This window comes from Psammomys obesus, unplaced genomic scaffold (genome assembly GCF_907164565.1).
Source record: "Psammomys obesus unplaced genomic scaffold, mPsaObe1.curated_primary_1811, whole genome shotgun sequence".
In the NCBI taxonomy this organism is placed as follows: Eukaryota; Metazoa; Chordata; class Mammalia; order Rodentia; family Muridae; genus Psammomys; species Psammomys obesus.
In genome coordinates this window covers 13187651-13213690 of record NW_026596069.1, presented here as the reverse complement: position 1 = coordinate 13213690, position 26040 = coordinate 13187651, and the positions used below count along the sequence as shown (strand labels likewise).

At 38.6% G+C, this 26040-nt stretch overlaps 1 protein-coding gene across 7 annotated transcripts in view; it reads right to left on the bottom strand.

Annotated features, from left to right (window-relative positions):
* Nol4 (nucleolar protein 4) overlaps positions 1-26040 on the bottom strand; it is a 352979-nt gene that overhangs the window by 118910 nt on the left and 208029 nt on the right. For all 7 annotated transcript variants that reach the window (XM_055625544.1, XM_055625538.1, XM_055625539.1 and 4 more), the window contains one exon: positions 25022-25305. In XM_055625544.1, the coding sequence (XP_055481519.1) occupies positions 25022-25305 (284 nt within the window). The remainder of the gene's footprint in view (positions 1-25021; positions 25306-26040) is intronic.

The following is a 26040-nucleotide window of genomic DNA, read 5'->3' as shown; positions in this document are numbered from 1 at the left end:
ATATAGAGATTATTACATAGATTTATAATTAGTTGCAAATACAGGAATAAGTGACTGTGGGGTTTCTAAGCCCAAATGATACATCTGAAATGCAACCTCTATGCCTAACACTCAGGGAACAGTGTAAAAGAGGAGGCAGAATGATTGTAAGGGCCAGAGGCCCATTTACCTGTTACTGTTCCTTAGACATTACAGGAAAAATGCATTTATGTTGAGAGTTCTCTTACCAAGGTAGTTGCCTGAACAGAGTTGGCATGATGACCAAACCATCTGGTACACCATTGTGGACTGTGGGAATTCTATATGGCTTTTCCCATAGATGAAGAACTAATGGTGGTCGCTGGCTGCTGCAGCAAGATTTAGTTCTCTAGGGACCTTAGAACAACTTCATAAAAATTATACATTGTAAAAAATGACAGATACTGAATCATACCCACACACCCAAATGGAAAAACAAATTATTGCTGATTACATTACTCCCAACAATAGGGTACATGGGAATTTTATTTCCTATCTTAAGGGGTAAAAACAATTGCTTAAGATGTGTATTGAGTCTATAATATATAGAATAGCTCCTTATTTGAAACAAGGTCAAGAAGGAGTATGATGGGAACCCAGCTTTACTGGGAAATAAAATAAGGTAGTAATGCATTTGGAATATGATATTAAAGTTAAATAAGAAACATTGAAAATATATATTAGCTTCTGCTTTCTTTTTCAAATTCAGGAAAATTGACAAAGCTGTATTATGAAATAATAGAAAGATTTTATAGCATATATAGAAAATAAATATAAAACATTAGCACATGCAAAGAGAACATGCAAAGAGAAAGACATAGGAAAGTGTTACTTTGTCCTACTGAAATTGAGTCACTGTAAATCTAAAGATTATTCTGGAATACATAACGAAACATGGATGAAATACCCTAAAAATAAACAGAATACTTGACGAAGTCAAATGATGATTAAAATATTCACTCAGCTGGAAAGAGAGGAGAAGAATAAAGAATAAAAAGGCCTAAAACATCTAGAAATCAAAATTAAAAATCCAGTTTGAGAATATATTCAACAAAAAGTATAAAACTTAAATCATAAAGCCTGCAAAGATGATTTTGACACATAATAGAAAAATGGATTATGAGATTTAATAGTGGAGAGTCAGGTGGATCTTTGTGAGTTCAAAGTCAAGGTCAGCCTGGTTTACAAAGCAAGTCCAGGACAGCCAAGGCTACACAGAGAAACCCTACCTCAAGACAAAAAAAAAAAAAAAAAAAGTTTAGTAGTGGTAAGATGGCAATATTTACAAATGATTTCCAGATTCAATTAAATTCTTGTGAAAAATCTCAGCTAGATTTTACAAAATTTAACATGATGATTCCAAATCTATGTGAAATTCCAACTCTGTCTGCTGCCAAACCCAGTTTTAAAGAACAAAATATAAACATTCTTTCTTTTTCTGTTTCAAAAATGTATGCAAAGCTCTAAGGAGACAACATGAGTATAAGAATGAGGAATGTAGAAATAAGACCAAAAGTCTCATCTGTTGATCAACAAGAGTAGAAAGGCCACTCAATATCACAAACAAAACTTTTCATCAAGAGGTGGTGACCTCTTCCTAAGGGTGAACAGATGTGCCAGGCCAAAGAGGAGGACAATACATCCAGTACTTATGAGACCTGATAAGCTAGGGTCAGATGGAAGGGGAGGAGGACCTCCCCTATCTGTGGACTTGGAGAGGAGCATGGGAAGAGAAGAGAGAGGGAGGGCAGGATTGGGAGGGAATGAGGGAGGGGGCTACAGCTGGGATACAAAGCAATTAAAGTAATTAAAATAAAAATTAAAAATTAAAAAACAAATAGATGGTGACAATGAAAAGCAGCACCCAAAACTGCAAACAAGAGAGAGTTAGTGATGAATACCATGACTGTGTATTCAGAAATGTATTCTTGAATATAACATACATAGCAGGTTATGAGGAAGCTATATAATTTGGCTTTCACTAAAATTAAAACAACTTGTGACTCAAGAGAGACTATCAAAGTTGGGAAAGGATCTGTCACAGAATAGGAGACAATATTGGGACATCATGTATCCCATAATAGGTTATATAAAATATAGAAGCAAATCATACAATTCAATAGTGATAGAAGAAATAATTCAATGAGAAAAATGGCAAAGAATCTAAGGAGAAAAGTCCCAAGAAGGCACACACATAACTTTGGGAAGGGAAAGAGGCTTAGCAGCTGACATCATCAAAGGTATGCAGTGAAAGTCACAGGGTGATTCTACTTTATGCTCAGTGAGATGGCTAAAATAAGATGGTAGATGGCAACTCTCCATGAGAATATATGGAACTTAGAGCTGACATTCACTGCAGTTTAAAATGCAAAATGCCACTAAGAGCTCAGAAAACCTGCTGACCTTATTTAGAATGATTGAACAGAGTCATTATATGAACTAGGAAGTGTATGTCCAGATATACACCCAAGAAATATGGAAAGATACATATCAACCTAACCTTGTATACAAATGTCTATAGCAAAAACATCCATAGCAGCCTAAAGTTCTTTTTGTTTCCACACTGATACTGCACCTTTTCATATTTCTTTTGATGAGAAGACACACAAAATACAATTCTGGATCTTGAGGAAGCGCTATTCCTAGTTGTCTGAGAAAGCGCCAGATTGATTTCCAGAGTGGTTGTACAAGTTTACATTCCCACCAGCAGTGGAGAAGGGTTCCCCTTTCTCCACAACCTCTCCAGCATGTGTTGTCACTTGAGTTTTTGATCTTGGCCATTCTGATGGGTGTAAGGTGAAATCTCAGGGTTGTTTTGATTTGCATTTCCCTAATGGCTAATGAGGTTGAGCATTTCTTTAAGTGCTTCTCTGCCATTCGATATTCCTCTACAGAGAATTCTCTCTTTAGCTCTGTTCCCCATTTTTTAAGTGGATTACTTGGTTTGCTGCTTTTCAGCTTCTTTAGTTCTTTATATATACTGGATATGAGTCCTCTGTCAGATAAAGGGTTGGTGATGATTCTTTCCCAATCTGTAGGCAGTCGTTTTGTTTTGATGACGGTGTCCTTTGCTTTACAGAAGCTTTTCAGTTTCATGAGGTCCCATTTATTGATTGTTGCTCTTAGAGCCTGTGCTGTTGGTGTTCTGTTCAGGAAGTTGTCTCCTGTACCAATGAGTTCTAGGGTATTCCCCACTTTTTTTTCTAGCCGATTTAATGTGTCTGGTTTTATGTTGAGGTCTTTGATCCACTTGGACTTCAGTTTTGTGCAGAGTGATAAGTATGGATCTATTTTCATTTTTCTACATGTAGACATCCAGTTGGACGAGCACCATTTGTTGAAGATGCTATCTTTTTTCCATTGTATGGTTTTGGCATCTTTGTCAAAGATCAGGTGTCCATAAGTGTGTGGGTTTATTTCTGGGTCCTCTGTTCGGTTCCAGCCATACCACTCCTAGGCATATATCCAAAAGAGGCTCAAGTACACAAAAAGAACATTTGCTCAACCATGTTTGTAGCAGCTTTATTTTGTAATAGCCAGAAGCTGGAAACAATCCAGATGCCTCTCAAATGAAGAATGGATGCAGAAATTGTGGTACATCTATACAATGGAGTATTACTCAGCAATGAAAAATAAGGAAATCATGAAATTTGCAGGTAAATGTTGGGACCTAAAAAGGATCATCTTGAGTGAGTTGTCCCAGAAGCAAAAAGACACACACGGTATATACTCACTCATATAGACATACAACATAGGACAAACCCACTAAAATCTATGCATCTAAAGAAACCAAGCAAGAGAGAGGACCCTACCTAAAATGTTCAATCCCCACCTGAAAGGCAAAGAGGATGGACATCAGAAGAAGAAGAAAACAGGAAACAACCTAGAAACCTGCTACAGAGGGCCTCTGAAAGCCAGAAGAAGAAAACAGGAAACAAACTAGGAACCTACCACAGAGGGCCTCTGAAAGCCTCTGCCCTGCAGACTATCAAAGCAGATGCTGAGCCTGATGGCCAACTGTCGGGCAGAGTGAATGGAATTTTATGTAAGAAGTGGGAAATAGTAAAAGCTGGAGAGGACAGGAACTCCACAAGGAGAGAAACAGAACAAGAAAATTTGAACACAGGGAACTTCCCAGAGACTCATACTCCAACCAAGGACTATTCCTGGAGATGACCTGGAACCCCTGCACAGGTGTAGCCCATGGCAGTTCAGTGTCCAAGTGGGTTCCATAGTAATGGGAAGAAGGACTTCCTCTGACATAATCTGATTGGCCTGCTCTTTGATCACCTCCCCCTGAGGGGGGAGCAGCCCTACCAGGCCACAGAAGATGACAATGCAGCCACTTTTGATGAGAACTGATAGACTAAGATCAGAAAGGAGAGGAGAACCTCCCCTATCAGTGGACTTGAGGAGGGGCATGCATGCAGAAACGAGAGGGAGGGTGGGATGGGGAGGGGAGGAGGGAGGGGCTTATGGGGGGATACAAAATGAATAAAGTGTAATTAATAAAAAATTTTTAAAAAGTTAAAAAAAATACAATTCTGTTATGTTCAGACCATGGAATACTATTTGCTCATGGGAAGGAATCAAGTACTATTTGTAATAGGAAATAGCTAAACCTTGAAAATGTGCTATAAAAGGAAACCGCTCTGCAGAGACCACACAATCTAATCTGGGGAGAGCGATGGAGTTAGACATAGTTCCTTGTAGAAAGGAGTTCATCGTTAAAGGGACAGATATTTTGTTTTAGACAGTCTCACTATGAAACTGTCTAGCCTGGAGTTTGCTATGTAGACTAGGCTGGCCTTGGCTTCAGAGAGATCTGTCTGCCTGCATTCTTTTTACTGTAACAAAAAAAATATTCTGAAATTAACCATAGTGGTGGATGCATTATCTATGGATATGCTAAAACCATGAAATTACACAATTTAAGTTGATGTATTGTATAGTATAAGAATTCTGTTTTAATAATTTTTTACAGGGAATATTATGGAATAGGCCAGTGGATTCCTTGCTACAACGACCTCACTTCAACTCACATAGATGCGCTTTCACCAGGAGTGCTCCTGGAATTGTGTATCTCTGGATGTTAGGAGCACCAGGGCGTAAGACATAGTAGTGAAGACGTGACCGAGGCAGCAAGCAATAGCAAGCCCCCTGCTTTTCTTGTGTTCATGTCATCTATTACATAATGTGCAGAAGAAATGCTTGCCTTGAATTTAAAACATCTTGAACGAATTGAAGTCAAACAGAACAACGTGCTGTCAGAAGCAGGGAGAAAAACATGGCCGGCAATTTTACACGTCACTTTCAAACGTTAAACTTTTAAAAAATAATGTTTCATTCATGGGCACAAATAAAAATGCATTTGGGTGTGGTATCGCCACATGTCGAGGGTTTAGCAAATATGCGAATACATGAATGAACAATGTCTGCAGAGGGTACTAGGACAGGACACTTCTTCAAATTTTCTGTGGGGCAGACAGCACTGAGTCTTGCTCAAGCTGGCTCATGACAAGCACACATCTTCCTCCTCATCCTTCTCTTTCTATTTCTCACCAGCACAGTTTACAGGGACTGTGGTGAAAAACATAGTTCAATAAATTCTGAAATTATCCTGCTCTAACTTACTCCTACAGACCTGGTTGTTCTTTATAGGTTCTCTTATATAGCTTCCTGTGTTTTGGGCCTAACCAATTTCTGGAGAGTTTTATTACAGAGGTCGTATTTCCCGAAATTGTGTTAGCCACGAAACTAGCACAAATGAAAAGTGACAAGCCAAGTCTGTTTGTTACCTAAGTAACAACTATGAACAAACTGTTGTATTGCCCGTTAGATATTTACATTCCTGAAATTGTCATGAAGTAATATTTAAGTGTGTATTATGCTGTTTTCTTTTCATAATTATTTCATTGTTTTCTACCAAAGTAAAACAAAATTGTGTGTTGGTGCCCAACTGTGTGTGCACTCAATTATGTGTGTGTACCCAGGTGTGTCTGTGCCAACTTATGTGTGCATGCATGCTCAGATATGTGTATATGGGCACAGTTGCATGTCTCAAAGATTTGGGGTTGGGCCTAGATTATTGTTGTAAATAGCTGCTCCTGGCATCTTTTGTTTGTGAGACAAGGTCTCTCTCTGGTTGTAGAGCTTGTTGTTTCAGAGAGCCTGACTGGCCAGGGAGTCCTGGGGCTCTACCTGTTTCTGTGGCCCCAGAACTGGGTTTATCAGCTTGGACTGCAATGCCTACCCTTTTGTTGGGTGTTAAGGTTTCCAAACTTGGTTCCTTGTGCTTGCACAGGAAGCACTTTAACCACAAAGCCAGCTCTTTAGTGCGCAAAATTCTTGCTGAAAATTTAGTCTGAGTCAGTCAGTCTTTGATATAAAGCTATTAAATGCTGTAAATAGATCAAGATCTCAATGTAGCATCATGCTCTGGAGACATGGTGGGACTCTCCCAAATTAAACCAGAGTCCCAAGGGAATTCAAGTCTGAATGTTTGACATGTAATATTTCTCAGAAGAACAAAGTAGAGATAATTTGCTATGGGCAAGGATGACATAAGGTGGCACAGAATCAAAAATCCTTCAGGAATAATGATAACAAAGGTCTCACAATTCAACAAGACATTGAGAGAATTAAGATCTGAAGCTGGGTGTATTTTCTGAGATCTGGGAAATCATTTAACGATGAATAAAGGAAACAGCTAGCATAGAACATGAAGGGTTAGACTCTGAGATACAATGTCTTCTCTGAAAAAATGATTCTGAAATCTTAAAGGAAAGTATATAACTATACAGAAAAAATATAACCTTAAAATATTTTTTGTTGCTACTTTATTCCAAGATGCCACAGTACACACTATAAAAATCCCTGCAAAATTATTTCAACTTGTAAAGCATAATTTTTCTCAGCATCACCATTTCAGATTAGATACAGCTCAATTCTTTGTAAAATGTCAATGTTAACTTGAACAGCGTGGCTGAATGCTTATCAAGTTCCATTATCAGAAAGGAGAGTTTGTGGCTCATTTTTAATGATAGCAGTTTTAATTTTATTTTGTTCAGGTAGTTAACGGATTCAATTAGTACATCTTAGAAATTATGTTACATGCTAATTCCTCAGAAATTGATAGTTGTACTTCCTGAATCCATACAGGACATATATATGCAAACAAGCGTTTCTAATTTAGTATTTGAGTAGTCATCACCTTAACCACTGGGCAGCTTGGTCCACTGAACTTAATATCTTTAATGATACCATGGAAAGTAGTAAATCACAATAAACCACAGCAACCCAATGAGGGAGGAATTGTGTGTGTGTGTGCGCGTGTGTGTATGTACGTGTGTGTGTGTGTGTGTGTGTGTGTGTGTGTGTGTACCTGTGTGTGTGGGTTTTGGCAGGGGCAGGTAAATTCTGTGGGAAGAAAGCAAAGTCTGATGAAAATAAAAGAGAAGGTTCCAAGCATTTCTCTAAGACCCAGATTTGTTCATGTAGAATGGTAAGTGCTACACCTGGAACTATGTGGACACGCAGGCACTGGAGTGAGTGTCATGAGTTCTGCTGAAGCGAGGACCCTAAGAAGCAGTTGCCACCAGAGTAGGAGTCAGAAAGGACTCCAAGAAGAGATATTTACCCAGAAACTGACTCTACTGGTTTATGCTGCTGTAAACCCAGTTCTGCAGTGCTAAAAACTAGATGATTAAACATCTTTGTCAGACCATTTCAAACAGTTGAAATGGCATCTTAGTCCATTTGTCTTATCCAGGTCCCAGCTCAACATTCACATACACACACACACACACACACACACACAAATCTCATCATACCCTGTAATGGAGAGGATGCCCAAGTTCAGAAAAGGATTTTGGAGATGTAGTCTTTGTATCTTCCAGACTCAATATTGCGACCGTCTTCCTACACCCTTTGTTCCGCTATGCCTTCTTTTCTACCTCTACCCTAATGTTGACTAGGCCTACAGTTAGGCGCTCATCATTAGATGCAGGCTCATTGTCCAGCTCCTGCTAATTTCTCCAGCTCCTTGCCGAGACAGGATGTCTTCCCCAAAGGTGATCTTGGCTCTTCAAATTCAATCCATTTCCATTGTGTTTCTACTGAAAGCTCCCTTCTCATTCCACCTGTAATTCGGTCAGGAACGGTCCAGCTCAACGAGACTTGTGATGCCTACAAGAAGCAGGGATGGCCTATCTTCTTCATTACTGTATTATTTTGGTATTTTTGGTTGTTGAGACTCAATAAATATCTGTTAACTAATGAATAAAATATAAAACAATGTATAAATAAATACATCGTTCAGTGAAAGGTTTCTATATAAATGTTAAATCAGAATTTCTAGTATTCCACTTACATCTCTACTATCTATTCAAAAATAAAAACTAGAAGATGAGGAGGAAATTTTAAAAGCTAACTCAGCTGGCATTCTGAGATCTCCATCAGCATTAACCCTCGTCTTCCATACAGTTGCATTTTTGCTCTGACAAGATGAATAAAAATATTGTAAACAAGGAATTGTGAACAAAACTCCACGTACAACTAGTGTCACGGAAAAATAACTGCTGGTGGAAAGAACATGGTTCATAGCACAGCCACAGGGTGATAAAGCGCTCTGGTCCTCTTTGAAGAAGCTAGGGAAAACACTATTCCTGGTATTGGAGAAGTGAGCACATTTATAATGCAATGAACAGCGGTCCACTCAAACAGCCCTGACATCCAGGCACCTCCGGCAGGGAACACTTCCACCATGACAGGCCGTGCTGAGACAAAGCAGCAGACTAGCCTCCCAGCCTCAGCAGCTTGGTCAGCACAGAAAATCTGACTAGTTTAAGGAGATGGTCTGAAGCGCTGCCCAAACAATCTGTGGTTGGAAGAGCACCTGATGCTGCCCCAAAGACACTGGAAGAGAGCAGGGAGGGGGAGGAAGAGGAGGAAAGGAGGGAAGAAGGAGATGCAGGAGCAGGGGTTTAAGATCTTGCAGACAACTTGGATGAGGCTTTTACAGAGGGGGCAAATGGAACTGTGTCAACTTTTGAAGAAGAGTTTGGAGAGCTGATTTTTTTTGAAAACTTTCCCTTGTTGTGTTATGGGATCTGATAAAAATCCAGGTCTTTAGTGTCTTTAAGCCCAAGCCCCTTGGGCACTGCAGCTCTTTTGAATTTTGCTTACACCTAACTCATTCTCTGCAACTAAGTTAAGATGCAAAAGCCTGAAATAAAGTTTGCAACAAAAGAAGATGAAGTTCTTAGCCTACTTAGGAACAAAAATCATTATGACATGCTAAAATTTGGGCACACAGTAATCACGACGTATAGTCAAGGTTAAAACTAGAGGTCATCTTTCCTAATCCTGGGATTCCTTAATGATTCTTATCTCATGCTTGAAGCACTTTGAGAACAATCGTTATCACTAGTTTCCAGGAAGAGTCATCTCAGGAAAGTTATTACCTTCATTCTCTTCTGTCAGGGTACACAGATGTAATTTTTCTATTACTTTTGCTTTAATAGTATTTAATCAGTGATTAAATTCTAGAAGCCACCCTTTCTTTGAGCTGTCTAAGGACTTGTGATAAAATATATGATTATCCTTTGTTTCTACTTTTGTTTTCTAGTTTTTGGGGTTCTTTAATCTCTTGAATAGTCACAAGTACCTTCCCTGATTTACTGTTTTGTTATACTCTATTATGTATGTCACTTATTTTTTTTCAGAAGTAGAAATTATGTGGTTTTTGGTTTTTTTTTTCCCTCTGCAACCTCATTATCCAGCATGATAACTAGGTTTTCCTAACAGTGTTTATTTTTTAATGGGCAAAATTACATATTCTTATCAATTTTGCAAATTTAGAATTTTGATGATATTGAACACCTCACCAGTGCCAAAAACACATCTTCCTTGATGCTGGAAATCGCTTTCTTTTCTCTTTGGAAAAAAAAATCCAGACCTTTTGCACTCAGCAGAAACCACTGTTCATTGGGCCCTCTACTGTTTTTTTCAATCCTGCCTTTTTTCTTCTCCTGAGCATTAACTAACTCCTGTCACTCCCACTACTTCAGACTCTTCCTCATTCAGCTATGCATAGCATGCTGAGCTGTTTACTTATTTACAGTTATAACCCAAATAACGTTCCTTTAAACTTTCTCTTAGATCCACACCAAACACTTTCCCTGATTTTCATGATGCAGATTAGCACTTTATTTTATGAATAATTCAAATTAAAAAGAGATTAACTCAGTTTACTGACAGCTTAATGAATTGAAGGGAACTAATTTTCTTTTCTTGTTCTATTTTTAAAAATTGTTTCTTTTTCTCCTATATTATATGTCTAGTATCCACTTATGAGTGAGTATATACCCTGTGTGTCTTTCTCCTTCTGGGATACCTCATTCAGGATGATCTTTTCCAGTTCCTACCATTTACCTGCAAATTTCATGATTTTCTTTTTTTCTTTTTTTTTTTTTATCACTGAGTAATATTCCGTTGTGTAGATGTACCACAGTTTCTGTATCCATTCCTCTCCATTCCTCAACTGAGGGGCATCTGGGCTGTTTCTACCTTCTGGCTATTACAAATAAAGCTGCTACAAACATGGTTGAGCAGATGTCCTTGTCGTATACTTGAGCATCTTTTGGATATATGCCTAGCAATGGTATAGCTGTATCTTGTGGAAGCGCTATTCTTGATTGTCTGAGAAAGCGCCAGATTGATTTCCAAAGTGGTTGTATAAGCTTACATTCCCACCAGCAATAGAGGAGGGTTCCCCTTTCTCCACATCATCTCCAGCATGTGTTGTCACTTGAGTTATTCATCTTAGCCCTTCTGATGGGTGTAAGGTGCAATCTCAGGGTTGTTTTGATTTGCATTTCCCTGATGCCTAAGGACGTTGAACATTTCTTTAAGTGTTTCTCTGCCATTCGATATTCCTCTATTGAGAATGTTGTTTAGCTCTGTTTCCCATTTTTATAGGATAAACATACTGAAATCTGTATACCTAACAAAGCTAATCAGGAAGGAGGACTCTGGCTAAGATGCTCAATCCACATTCAAAAAGTCAAAGAGGATAGACATCAGAGGAGGGAGAAAACGGAACAGGACAGGAGCCTACCACAGAGAGCCTCTGAAAGGCTCTACCCTGCAGGGGTACTAAGGCAGGTGTTGAGACTCATAGCCAAACTTTGGGCAGAGTGCAGGGAATATTATGAAAGGAATGGGAGATAGTAAGACCTGGAGATGACAGGAGCTCCACAAGGACAGCGACAGATCCTAAAAGTCTGGGCACAGGGGTCTTTTCTGAAACTGATATTCCAGCCAAGGACCACTCATGGAAATGCTTGGAACCCCTGCACAGAGGTAGCCTATGGCAGTTCAGTATCCAAGTGGCCTCCATAGTAATGGGGACTGGGACTGTGCTGACATGAACTGATTGGCCTGCTCTTTGATCACCTTCCCCTAAGAGGGGAGCAGCCTTACCAGGCCACAGAAGAAGACAATGCAGCCAATCCTGATGAGACCTGATAGACTAGGATCAGAGGGAAGGGGAGAGGGACCTCCCTTATCAATGGACTGGGAGAGGGACACCTGTGGGGAAGAGAGAGGGTGGGGTTGGGAGGGGAGGAGGGATGAAAGTACAGGAGAGATACAAAGTGAATAAACTGTAATTAATAAAATAAAATTGAAAATAAAAAGATTAAACTTCAAAAAAATGCTTCATTTAAAACCCAAATAAGATAATATATTTTAACAAACTATCTCCTGACCATCACAAATTCACAGTCTCAGCCTCCTCTTCTCGCTCCCTGCCTCATCAGTGATTTGATGTCGCTGCATCACTCTGCCTGGCATGGAGTGTGCTTAATGTCTCTGTATTTTCCTTGGTGGCCCTGCGATCCAATAGTGAAGGCTTGGATGCCGGGGGTCGATCCTAGTCAGTAAAGGTCTTGCCATGCAAGCTTGAGGACCTGAGTTCAATGCCCAGAACTGAAACCAATCAACTAGGTGTGGTCTTGCATGCCCAAGTAGCAGATGACAGGCAGGAAACTGGGGATTGCTGGCTGTTCATCTTCACATAATCATGAAGTTCCCAGTTTCACTGAGAAAATGAATTTCTTAAAAAAAAAAAAATTGAATGGTTATAGAGAAAACAATACCTGAGGTTATTTTCTGGGCTGTTACAAACAGGTCCATGAGAATATGTGTGCCTGCCCTCTGCCCTCACACAAAGGTATGACTGTACACACACACACACACACACACACACACACACACACACACACACCAGGAGTGTATCCTGAAGGCAGTGGGTAGGGTTAAGAATATGTGGTAGAAGTAAGTGGTTATAAATTCCAACTATGGCCACATTCCAGTTATGCAAATGAGATCTGCAACTGTCATGAGCAGTTTACCTTCTTTGTTTATACATATGTTTTGTGTATAAATTCATACTTTAAAATGTCTTTATTTGATTTTCTATTTCTGTACTTTATAACAATATATTTTCAGTAACTTGGTGTTGCTGATTTTATACCATAGCATTTGCATGACTGGGTAACAGAATACAAGTCACTTGACAATTTTACTTTCTCTTTTGAATGTGGGGTAGTTGGTTTACTGTTGCATCTAGAATGGTTACTGCTTCATATTATTCAGAATGATAACCTGTTAATTGTCATTACTTTTGCTTTAAGAATGGTGTGAGAAATTCAGAAGAGTGCTTTGTTGGTCAGTGGTCAACCTTTGAGGTTTAATTTTATAAACCAACTTGAGTAGCGCACATAGCAGAATGCTGAAGAAGCATTGCTCTAGGCGTGTTGGGGCAGGGGGCGGGTCTTAAAAAGAGTAGCATCTGATAGGCAAGCTGATGGTAGAGTGCTGTAGTGTCAGAGGTAAAGGCTGTTACTCAGTCTATGGAGGACTTGAGCGGAAGATAGAGGAATAATGGATCTATTCTTTCCAGAAAATGGGGCATCATACTCTCCTGCTCTGACTAAGACACTTGCACTCTTCACTTAGTTGATTTCAGTCCTTCATACTTAGACTAGAACTTATACCACCAGGACCCCTGATTCTCAGGGTTATAGAGTTGGAACACACACACACACACACAGACACACACACACTTCTGTGTGTTCTATAATTATATTTTATATAACATATTAAAGTCAACTATACAGTATTATATATTATATTGGTTTTATTTTCCTGGAGAACCTTTAGTAATACAGAAGACATTACCAGGAATAATGTCTTAGTTAATGAAAGTATAAAAATTAATATATCAGGTGAATATTAAAGTTTTAAATTTTCCATAAGCACTAAGATGAAATCACTTAAAGATGCTTAATTTTCTTTATAGCATTGTGGCTTAGAAATCACAAAGCTAGCGTTATGATTTCATACTCACTATAAATCCCCAGAACTCCCCAGCTTGCTATAGGCCTTTCTCCTCAATCCCCCAAGCTGCGAATTCATCTCATTTACGTCACTGTGTATGGTAAAATATTCACGGAGGAATCTCTGCTCAGAAAGAGAAATTGTACCATAGTACCTGGAATAGAATAGGCTAAATCCAAAGACATCAATGTACTGGTGACTTAGGCAAAGCAAGGTGACAATGTGAAGATACTGCTGAAAAGCAAATGGGTTTGTGATCAAAGCCAAATGAAGACCAAAGTCCAATGTCACCAAACATCTGATAGGAAGCCAGCCTCAGGCATGCAAATCACTTCAGTATGTGAGCAAGCCACAGCCACATTGTCACTCTGTCCTGTTTGCACAGATCTATCTCTCCTAGGAGTTCACAAAATGTTTTTTCCTACCTGAATTAATTATGACTTATGGTACCAGAAAAGTGACATTTTAATTGGATAGATTCTACCAGGATGAGGAGATATTCTAACAAGCAGAGATTTTAAGGCATCCTGGGATCTGTTTTGTAAGTGCAAGCTATTCATAGAAATGGGCTATAGATTCAGTCTCTCTGGAAATCATAATAATATATTCCAGGTCTTTGCACGGTGAGTGACACTAAAGGGAAGGATGGGGGAAACACGGGAAGAAAAAAGAAAGCAGTATATACCCCTTTAAGAAATTTCATATACAGCCAGCCATGGTGCTACACGCCTGTAAACCCCAGCACTCCGGCAGGCAGAGGCAGGTGGATTTCTGTGAGTTTGAGGGCAGCCTAAGTGAGTCTACAAGGTGAGTCCAGAACAGCCAAAGCTACACAGAGAAACCCTGTCTCAAAAAATAAAAAATGGGGAAAAAAAAATCTCATTTTCATCTCTACGTGGCCAATCTCATTAGGTACTTTATAGGCTACTAAAAAGGTATATTAAATTTCCCAAATAAAAGGCATGAGTTGAGAACATTCTTGTCATTTCTAAACAAACTCTAAATTCTGGTGCCAATAAGAAACACTGTTCTGTGTTCTTTGTATACTCCAAAAAAAAAAATGTATTAGACCATGTTTGGACTTCATGATTGCCTACAGGTTAAACGTTACTATCCGCAGGCAACAAACAAAGATCCACCAAGTCATAAATGTGACAAATGTAGCTTCTGACAAGGAAGTAAACATGCGCCATACTCAAGTAGCTGGGGTTGTGGCTCCAGTCAAGCTTCTTTCTGCTTGTTCTCAACATGATCTTTGATTTTTTTTTTAACTGAACACACAGGCGCATGAGCTCACACACACACACACACACACACGGTATGTTTCACAAACTCTCACCCCCATCTCTCTCCTCTTCCTCTTACTTACTAAGGGATGCCTGCTCCCATAGATTTTAACATGACTACAGGTTCAGAACTGTCTATTGGAGTCTAGTGTTCTCACTTTTTGTACATAAGTGAAAATAATGACTGTCCTTCTCCCAGAATCCTTCAGTTGCTAGTAGATCATCAGGAGGCCTCACTAGCTATCCCCCAAGCTGTGACTGGCTTTAGACAGGCCCAGCCTTGCACAGGCTCAGGTCAGGTGTTCTCAATGGCAGTGAAGAGTGTTAGAAGCTCCTATCCTTCTCATTAGACTCTTTCTGTCCGCCGTTCTGTAGGACTCTCTGATTTTTGCTTTATAGAGATATTACGGATTTTGCTTTCCTAGGTATAAACCCAGTAAAATAAAGAGTTTATTTCTAATGGACAGGTGGGAAGACAGCACAAGGTTGTTCTTTAAGCAGTTCCCCATTTATCACAAGAAACCAGGACATTATTGGTCCCTGGGACAAGTTAATCAGTTCATGTTTTTGAGCCCAGGAAATTAAGTGATCATCTTACATGACTAACTTCAATATCTTCATTTTAAAAGTATAAAATACATGCCAACAGGGGCCTGTGAGATGATGCCACTGATGAGAAATGCTTGTCTCCCAGGCTTGAGGACCTGAATTCCCACCCTGGAATCCACATAAAAGGAAGCAGAAAACAAATTACACAAAGTTGTCCACTGACTTTCACTCATTTGTATGGCCCATTCACAACCCCACATACCTCACGTGCACACACATTCATAATAAATAAAATAAAATTTATACAATTACAATGAGGATGATACTGACAACTGCTTTCTGACGTGCCCTTTAAGATCGATTCTTAGATGTTTAATATTAATAACAGCATAAACCTTACTGCTGAGATGGTTGGAGTGATTAATATGGCTTTCATTATTCTTCCTTTGTTCTTTTCTCAGATTTATCTTTAGTATTGTTCCAGTGAGTTGTAATCACATCAGTTCTTATGAGAAATGTACAAATCATTTCTGATTGTTAAAACTAGAATGTTTTACTTACTTTTTATCTTAAAACTTTAATACTGTTGCCAAGATGCCTACAGAATGGAAATATGTTTTAAACCATCTCACCTTATTTCTAAGAATAAGCATAATTTATAGAGAAACACACACACATGTTATACAAACCATGATGAAAATCCCACAAGAACACTAAGCATCATTAAGCAAAAGCATTCAAAATAAGACTGTTTTGAACTATGAAATAAAAAGAAATCTAATAGTTGGTCTGTTCTGTACTGTGGTGAAAACGAACCTTACAACTTAAGTCACATTAGTTATCAGTGTAAGACAGCAGTGGTTAAGGGCCACTGGGGGTTTCTACTGACTCCACTGAACTCTTGCATGTTTGAGAAGAAACTTGGAGTGCACATTTTGTTACACAGCCAGAATTACAAATTCCATTCACCTCACATGGTTCAGGACATAAACTATAGCTGACTCTGTTCTACCATATTTCTTATCCCGAGACAGCAAACGTGTTATGGCCTAAGCGTGCTGCAGATGGACATGTGTCACTCATAAAATCCTTTGCCATCCTCCTTCTTGTGATCACATAGAATATCAGAGAAAATAAGCACATGTGATAAGCATGGCAACCATGACTTTTTATTACCTTTGTGTGTTCATGTGTGTGTGCATCATACATGCTTGTGTGTATGTGTGTAGGCACAGGTACAATCATGTGGAAGTCAGAGGCTTGAGTCACTTCTGTCATTTCATGGATTCTCAAGCCTGGCAGCACATGCCTTTTCTGCTGAGCCATCTCACTACCCCCATAATGACTTCCGAAAGGGGCCAGGTGCTATAGAGATGGATGAGTGGTTAAGAACACTGGCTTCACTTCACTTGGAACCAGGTTCCAAGTGCTTGCAGAGAAGAAGATCTGGTTTTAGCACTGGACTTTATCACTTAATTGTGTGAATGACAATTAAGCCACGTTAAGTTAATAGTCTGGTTCTGGTTCCCTTTTCTGTAGATACAGCTGGCAATGTGTCCCTTCTCTTCCTACCTGGCAATTCTTGGAGGTTTGGCTGAGAAGCTTTGTCCAAGTGTCCATCCCATCACGGGTGACATAGCACACCAGCAGCAGACCTAATTTTCCCTTTCCTCTGTGGCTCAGTGTCATTTATACCCTCTAGCTCCTATATAATGCACTTAATTTTCTAAGTATTTCTTGGATCCCACATCACTCCATTGAGCCCTCATCCTATTAGCAGCCTTAATTTTGCTCATGTCAGTTAAAGCCACCTTGGAGCAGAGAGGCCAGAAAAATCTGCTTCAAAGCCCAGTCTGCCCATGCTCTCTTCCTATCATGCAGTGTCCTCTCCCTCCACAGCTCTGTACCCCCTTAAGGCTCAAAAAGGATCTGGGAGTTTCCTCCAGCCAACACACTGTTCCCTACGGATGTGTCTGTCTTGATTCGTTGCTTCCTGCTCATCATCGTTGTCTTTCCCTGCTGCCGTTTTCATTAGGTCCTTTTTCTTTGTCATTGCCTCTCTGTCCCCAAGATTCTAGCTCCTGTTTAATTACTGAGCATTGTTCTAAGGGCTGGCAAGATGGCTAAGTTGGCAAAGACATCTGCGTGCAATACCTGGCTACTTGAGAGCGACGTGCACCAGCCCTCGCCTGCCTTTACAATCACACACAAATTAAAGAATTATTTTAAAAAACATAAAATTCATTCAGTACATAACTAGTAGGCCCAGATAATGTTCTCTCATACACATCATTTTCCATGTTACAAAAAAATAAAAAATAAAAAGCATTATTTATGTGTCAATCATTCTGGTCAAAAATGCAAAATTCCTAAACTTCGTCTTTCCAGCAAGGAAATAGTTCCAAATACATTCACTGCAGTTGTGGATATCATGAGAAAGAATACACAGTTATTTCTATCTTAAACAATTACTTATGTGAACCAACACTGCTACATAGGACAAACAAAAGTTTGCTGTTGGAAAATCATCAATTTTAAATAATAATAAATCAGAACACCCACAAACAAAGGCAATCGAACTACAAATGGGCGTTGGGCATGTAGGCTGGAAAACAGGCGTGTGGCTAGAGTGAGGTCAGAGAGGCGTCCACACCGAAAATCTCAAACCGAGACTGAAAATCTCATCCTCAGACCAGTAGGAGTAGAACGGCTCCCTCCCTGTTTCCAGGCCAGCATGCTCCAGGACACACCGGCTGACGACCCCCAACTCTCAAGGTAGTCACATAGCCAGCACCTGGATGCAAACAGACCGTTATGGGCATCCCACTCACAGCCGAGAAGACGCATTCACTCAGAAATATCTTCGTATAGTACTTGTTCGCCATGGAATAAACACCCACATAAGCTGTTTAAGGAAATACCATCTAAGAGTGGCTTCTTTCATTGGGATAGCGCTGAGCTAAGAGAGCTATAATGACAAAATCCTCAAAGAAGGCCTTCTCCCTGGCTCTCCCCAATGGCCCAGACCCTGCAGACCCCACCATTCCAGACTCTGCTTCATTCTTCCCTGCAGCACAAGGTGGGACTCAGACACCCCGCCAGAGGGAGCAGAACATGGAACCACGATGTCAACCCATTGCACTTAGCACTTCAAAGACCATCTCATGCACCCACAGTCTAAGAGAGGTTATTCACGGAATTCTTTCTTCTATTCATAAAGTGAAAAATCCACATCAGTTTTCATGGTAATTATAATTAATATCTTACCGTCTTTATTTTGAATGGCAACATACATTTTGACGAAGAGTAAGTAAAAAAACTAATTGAAAAATATGACAAAAAACATGCGGGATAAAAAAAAATATCATTCAATAAAGTAAAAACAGAAGTGTCCTGAGACCTGAGCCTGAACACTAGAACCAAGACTGCATATTAAGCAAGAAACAATAATTGTAAGCCCTTCTTGATGTGTGTTTAGTATAAATATGCTATCACATATAACAGCATTTATTATTAAAACATTATTCTTGTGAGATTGCATTAGAATATTTTACCATATTATGTAAAATGTGACTAGGCTACCAATACTCAAAATTAGAAAAATAACAATTAAATACCAACCCTTTGGCAATCCTAAGGTTCTATATTTCCCTTCATTAGAATTCTGGATTTGTTTTCAGCTTCAACAATTAACAACTTTTAGGCTGGAGTAGACACTAAATTTGTGATTTATTGCCCTTTCTTTCTCTGTATAGCTGGTTCCCTCACATTTTCTTGTGGGTCTCATTTTCTAAGCTCATTGTCATTTCTTCCCATTTCTGAATTTTAATGTTATTAACTTGCCCCTTAAACTGTGGCCATGAGCAAAGAAAACAAATACCACCTAAATTCTTTCAGTGCAATATATCTTGTCTTTAGATTGGTTAATGTGATTTCTTTCTGGTCTATTGAGTGAATTTGCATAATAATAAGCAATCAGTGAAAAAGATCCTCCAATTCAGCTCTGCTTTCCAAGCATTTCTAGGCATTGTTCAAGCCTTTAAATGCTTTTAAATCATTTTTGTTTGATATTATTCTTAATAAAACTGTGAAATAGGTCAGTGTTAAACTCATAAATCCAAGCTTCTCAGTGATTCTGCATTATTAAGCTTCTAGATCCCTTCAACAAACAGATAAATTGGTGTTAGTGTAATTACCTAATGTTCCACAGAAGTGATGGAAAGTTCCACGAGAATCTGTAAGGTAATGCTGATGGAACAAAGTTTGGGAAAAAAGTCTCTTGATAAATGTTAGGGTGAAATAATGCTGATCCAAAACTAGAAAACCTAGAATGTTCCATATATGGATTCTGAATGCAGGAAAATATTTTCAGACGAAACCAACAACATGCAGATGGGTATATACAATCATACACCCCAGAGACACATATGTACAACACCACACACACATATATACACACACAAACAAAACATACCCAGCCCACAGAGCTCACACTCTACAAACAGAAAAAGAAAAATTAAGAGCTCATTTTTATTATGTTTTACATTCCCATGGCTGTTTATCTGAGTGCATCTTTCATTTCACTTTTAATAACTTGCTGTAATATCTCTGTAGCTTTGTTTCTCCTTGCACTTAGTTCCCAGCTCACTCATACACCATAATGTTTCCAGAATAATTTCCATAAACCTCAAAGTTCACAGCATCTTTATCATACTTAACTTAGCAAACAGTACCCAAAGTCTTAAAATGCCCTAAAGCCTTGATTAAGGGACTCTAGTCATTCAATGTTCCCTGAAAATCTTTAAGCCAGGCATGCAAGCTCATGGATATATGTTCAAAAACAGGCTTAACCCTCTGCTTATCCATCCTCCTCATCATCATTAATCTTTGCATACATGAAGATAGGTTTATTGATCTATATATAATACCATTCTCTACTCATCTCTGGAACCATTTTCTGTAAATGTTGTTTTTATTCTCTCAGAAGAGGGAATGAGAATCATTCCCAAGCCTTTCTATCTCTTTTTGAACTTTCATTAGTTGGTTCAATTCAGCAGTTTTGGTTCAAACTCCTCTCTAAGCTGACTGATTCAAACTGGCTTCTCTTGGATTCTGACTGAATTGTTCTGCCTGACCTCAGACTAAGTCTGGCAATATGTTTTAATCCTCTGGCTCCTTCTCATTCTCTGGCTTATCCCGTCTTCACCCGTGTTTAGCTTGTTCTCTCTACAACCTGTCTCTGTAAAACTGTCTTGATAAAACACTCTCCTAATTTCTCCCTGCATTGCTTTTAAGTACACACTTTTCTTTCCTGTTTTTATGAGAGTTGGGTGTATTCTATGTCTGACTTAGTCTGTGAAATTTTTCTCTGATTTGTCACTGCCTCTCAATCAGGTGTCACTTTTAAACACAGCTGCCTCCTATAAACTAAACTTATCTTCATTGCTTAGGATTGAAGGTGGGTATTAAGAGCGTTTCTGCATACTGGACAGATCTTAGTGTAATCATAATGAATTCCAGATGGATCACAAAGACTTGAAAAGGTCTTTGGATGTGATCTCTTGCCAGAGCAGCCATGTTGCTGGATTAAAATTTCTCTACAAATTTCTCTGTAGAGTCTTTGTTAAGATTCACCTCTGCCCCTTGGGCATTATTTCATTCCATGCTGTTCATTTTCCTATTCTATCACCTAGAAGAGTGGACATGTGTTCTTTTCTGCTGGGTTGTGAGCTGAAGCCAGCCTTCTATATTCACGTATGTTTTGTTTTCTACAGTAATACTTCAGAGACAGATTTTTCAACAAGTATTTAGGAAATAAATAGTATGTACACAATTTATTCTGCATTCTCTCTCTCTTCTTTCTTTTCTTCTTCTTCAAGAATGAAAAGGTCTTCTTGAAATGTTGTAAAGTCATCCCCAGCTCAGAATGGACAGTGCTCCTGAGATCAATAATCTTCCTTTCTCTGAATTAAGGGCCATTAAAAGTGTCTAGCAAGAGACTAAAAATCCTACAATTTCTTCTTTCCTTCAAGCAGCAAGTCCTGAGATTACCCCAATACCAACAGTTTTTCCTAACTTAAGCTCTTATTGTTTTAACACGGGAATTTATATTTATTTGTTTTTGTAATAGGAAACCTTTCGAGGGCCTGAGATCACTTAAGACCATTTCCTGTTCTTAAGGAGGAAATAGTTTGGTTTGCAGCAACTCAGAAGGATCTGTGATTTCAGTTCTAGAAGATTCAATACTCTTTTCTGGCTTTCATGAGTACTGCATGGGCATATGTCATGTATATACTTGCTGGCATTTACACATACACATATAAATAAATCATCAAAAAGGATCATTTCCACCTTGTCATCTTTTATATCTATACATTAAAGGTTTTATAGAGAAGTATGGAAATTCTGGGAGTTGCTTTTGCTACTTCATCTACCCCTAAACATGTACCAAGTATTTTAATTGTACAAATTTATACAGTTTGTCTATTATAATATTTTTTATTTATTCATCTAGTCTATGGTCTTTCAAGACTGGGTACTATGTAGCCCAAGCTAACCTGAACCCTATGATACTTCTGACTTACTCTCTTGAGAGATTTCAGGCACGTGTCTCCATTCTGTATTTCTACATACAGATTTCAGAAAATTAAATGGCTAAGTAGTTTTACATATTTGCTACTTTCCACAAAGATGTATGTATGTGTTGACAACACCTAAAATCTATGCTTAGAAAAAAATCAAATACCTAATTTTACTAATACATTTCATTAGTTAATTTCTCATTTAACAATGACTAAGAAGAAAAAAAAGACTAAACTAAACATACTTGTAGATGTAAGAGTTGATAAACACATACCATATAAAAACAGTTTGCTTTTTAGATCTCTAAATAGCACCAAGAAAGTTGGCAAGAACAAGTGAGCCAAAAATGGAGCCAAGAAGAGGGTTGTTTCCAAGAAATGTTGTTATAATGTGAATGTACCAGCTATAGACAATGTAAGAAATACCAGAGATACAAAATTCACAGGGACTCAAAGAACCAGAACTGGATGTGATATCCTCAGAGCTTCTACTTTGAACTGAGTTTTGCTCATATGAAGAAATGTTACATTCAGAAAATCGGTTAAAAACCTTGTTTCAAAGTGTACCAATTATTATTTTTTAATCAAGTAAACAACTAAATCACAAACATGATATTAAATACAAAATATTTCAATATAAAAAACAACCAAACTTCTATGGCATGGATTTTACCCATGACAAATGTATTTAATAAAGAAAAAAATGGCAGATCATGATTGAAAGTCATGCTGTCAAGACTACCAAGAGTGGTTTGGCCTTTCAAGACTCTCAGCTCAGTGGCTGGATCTTTGATCACCATCCCCTGAGTATGAGGGGTGTCAGGGGGCAGGGTCACCCTTACCAGGCCATAGTAGAAGACAGTGCAGCCAGTCCTGATGAGATCTGATAGAATCAGATGGAAGGGGAGGAGGATCTCTCCTATCAACGGACTGGTGGAGGGGCAGGGAGGAGCAGAGGGAGGGTAGGACTGGGAGGGGGAAAGCAAGGGTGCTCCAGTTGGGATATAAAGTGAACAGACTCTAACAAAAGAGTTTTAAAAACTCACTTTCTGTAAGACATCCTGCCTGGCATGTGGAATGAAATGCAATTTAGATATTTAGATATTTCAACAAAATAATAAAAGTTAAAAGCAAAAAAAAAAAAAAAAGATACAAATATCTTGATTTGTTTAGAACATGAAGGTCCCACAAATCCCCAAGAAGATCAAAACCATTTTCCTAGAGCTGTAGATAAATGACATAAATATAACATTTAATCTATTTTGGGCAGTGTCGGAAAAGACAGAGAAAGCTCTACCACTGTTTATCCACCTTGTTGTACCTTTATTAGAGAAGTAAAAATATCTTTAAAAACCTCTTTGTTGAATTGGGAAAAACTTTAACCTCACGTAGATGGTTGTAGTTCTAAACTGAAACTGAGATATAGGCCCCCAAACTGAATAAACTTATGGATGCCCAGAGAACCAAAATCTTAAAATTCAGACTTTTCATAATGACAAGTAAACTGCCCTATTCATAGTCATATGTTTTGTGATTATCTGGGCTTTTTGAAGGCAAAATAATGTGGAAAGAAGAAAAATGTGTTATTTTATTCTATATGGTGTTTGCAATCTTTTAACTCATGTTAGCAAGTAGAACATCACTTGTGCTGTATGATCTAACTTTGAACCAATGAAAAATGTATTTGTGCATTTATCAGAGCAAACGTGGTAGCACTGTCCCTCAGGCGGATGGGCTTAGGTGTTTAATAATGTCAAGTGACTTGCCTAAGAGAAGATAAAACAGCACACCCTCTGGCAAGGAGAAAATTTAACCAGCGCCAGTTTCAAAAGCATAGGGCCTCTGTAAATTAAGACGTTAATCCAAACTCCCCTTCTTTCTTATGATTCCCTGTACTCTGCCAAAGGTTTGGTCATGAGTCTTTGCTTTGAAAACACTGCTAGTTAGAGTTTTTCAAATGCGCTCAGTAGACTCCTGTCAATGTTTAATGTGCATCCCATCTGTCTTTCAAAACGAGGATTGATAATCATACCCCATGTCCGCTCTCTTGATTATCTTTTTTAGGTGTATAGATTTCATTATGTTTATCATATCTTATAGGTCTATATAAGTGAGTATATACCGTGTTTGTCTTTCTCCTTCTGGGATATTTCACTCAGGCTGGGATACAGAGTTAATAAAATGTAACTGATAAGAAAAAAATAAAATTAAAAAAAAAAAAGACGTTAATCCAGGTTGAGACAGTTTGCTTGTAAGATATGTGTCAAAAGCTAGGTCCACAGCTAGATGTTAAAGGACTGGATGAATCAAGGACATCAAAATGAAGATTGCCATAAGATTCTCACTTCTTTCCAAGAGCTCTATCTTCAAAGAAGACAGTTTCTGATAGCCTCTGATGAAAGATGGGTGTCCCCTCAGTGGCATAATTTGATGAGCCAGACTAACATGCTAACAAGATGACAGCCATTAATTAAAAAAAAATGTATCTTTAAAATGAGCACAGCAAATTTTCTAATGCGGATATATTCAATCTGATAAAAATTTTAAGATTAAAATTTTTAAGTGATGAAATTGAGAATGGAGAGGTTGCAATTTAGTTTAATATATCCAATCTAGGAATTAGAACATATATTTGAAATAGGTTACTGATGCATTACTTCATCCTGCACGTATTCAGTCTACAAATCCTACCCTGGACACCTACAACTCGGCATTCTCTGTATATATTTGATCTACAAATTCTATCTTGGACACTGCCACTTCACAGTTCTCTGGCATCCCTAAAGCCAATTAGTGACGAAGCCCCAGATCTCCAAACCAAACTGGAGAATTTAATTGAAACTTTACTGGCCAATCACCATCTAGAGAAAGGAGAGATTGACTCTTTCATTGTTCAAAATTGTGAACTGAGACTAAACCTTTCACAACTGTATTTGGGAGGTTCCCAGGGATTGACCCATAAGTAGATTATAGAAACAAAATGCATAAAATAAAACGATTCTCAGCATCAAATAATACCCACAGCTTTGAGACACATTTCACTTGGCTCTATTACCCCTGACATGATGTTTTGTGAACATCCACAATGTATGACAGCAAATTGATGAGTAATGTATTTGTGTGACCATCTTGATCCTTTTGACCAATGTAAAAACCATTCAGCAATCATAAGCTGAAGCTTACCTTGTTTCCATTTTCCCGTGTTTCTCGGTCCATCTTGAGGTCAGAGATTAGAAGGTTCTTATACTTGTTTTTCCCATTACTGCCTTGGTCATCTATCCTGTATTCTGAAGTCAGCTGTGCAGAACGGGGGCTGTCGCTCAGGTTCAGTGGCTGCTCCTCCTGCTCCAGCCCGGCTTTGCCATCACTGCTGGAGTCCCCAGTCTCCCTGCCATGTGCTCCCCCTGAAGCAACCGAGCTGTGCCCCAGAGCCTCGTTGCCATTAAAGCTCTCTGCAGCAGAGTCATCTGTTGGGAAGGAAGGTTTATAGTTTAAGTAATATGCTAGATCATCTCTAACTAGTGTCGGCTAAGTTCTGATAGGTGTGTGGTGTTGTGCCTCTGATTTTACTCATACGTGTAATTTAACTAAGTGGTAAGCTTGGTTTGAAGCAGCAACTGTTGTTTTTTAATCCAGTAAACACACTAAAGCACAAACATGATATCAAATTTTTAAAAAAGAAAATAGTCCAATATCAAAATCAATCTGAAAAAAAAAAGTCAAGTTGACAAAGAGAATGGGATAACTGCCAATTGCTTTGCAAAAATTTGACTCTTTCATTAAGAACATTCAGGAGTTCTGGAGAGATGGTTCAGAGCACTGGCTGCTCTTCCAGGGGTCTTGAATTCAAGAGCCACAGGGTGGCTCACAACCATTTATAATGAGATATGTTGCCCTCTTCTGGCATGCAGGTGTATATGCAGACATAACATTCAATACATAATAGATAGATAGATAGATAGATAGATAGATAGATAGATAGATAGATAGATAGATAGATAGATAGATAGATGATAGATCTTTAAGCTGGGTGCTGTGGTGCACATCTGTAATCCCAGCACTCAGAAGCAGACAGATCTCTGTGAGTTCAAAGCCAGCCTAGTCTACAAAGTGAGTCCAGGATAGCCAAGGCTACACAGAAACCTTGTCTTGAAAAATAATAAATATAAAAGGAATATTCAGACAAGAGGGCAATTCACTAA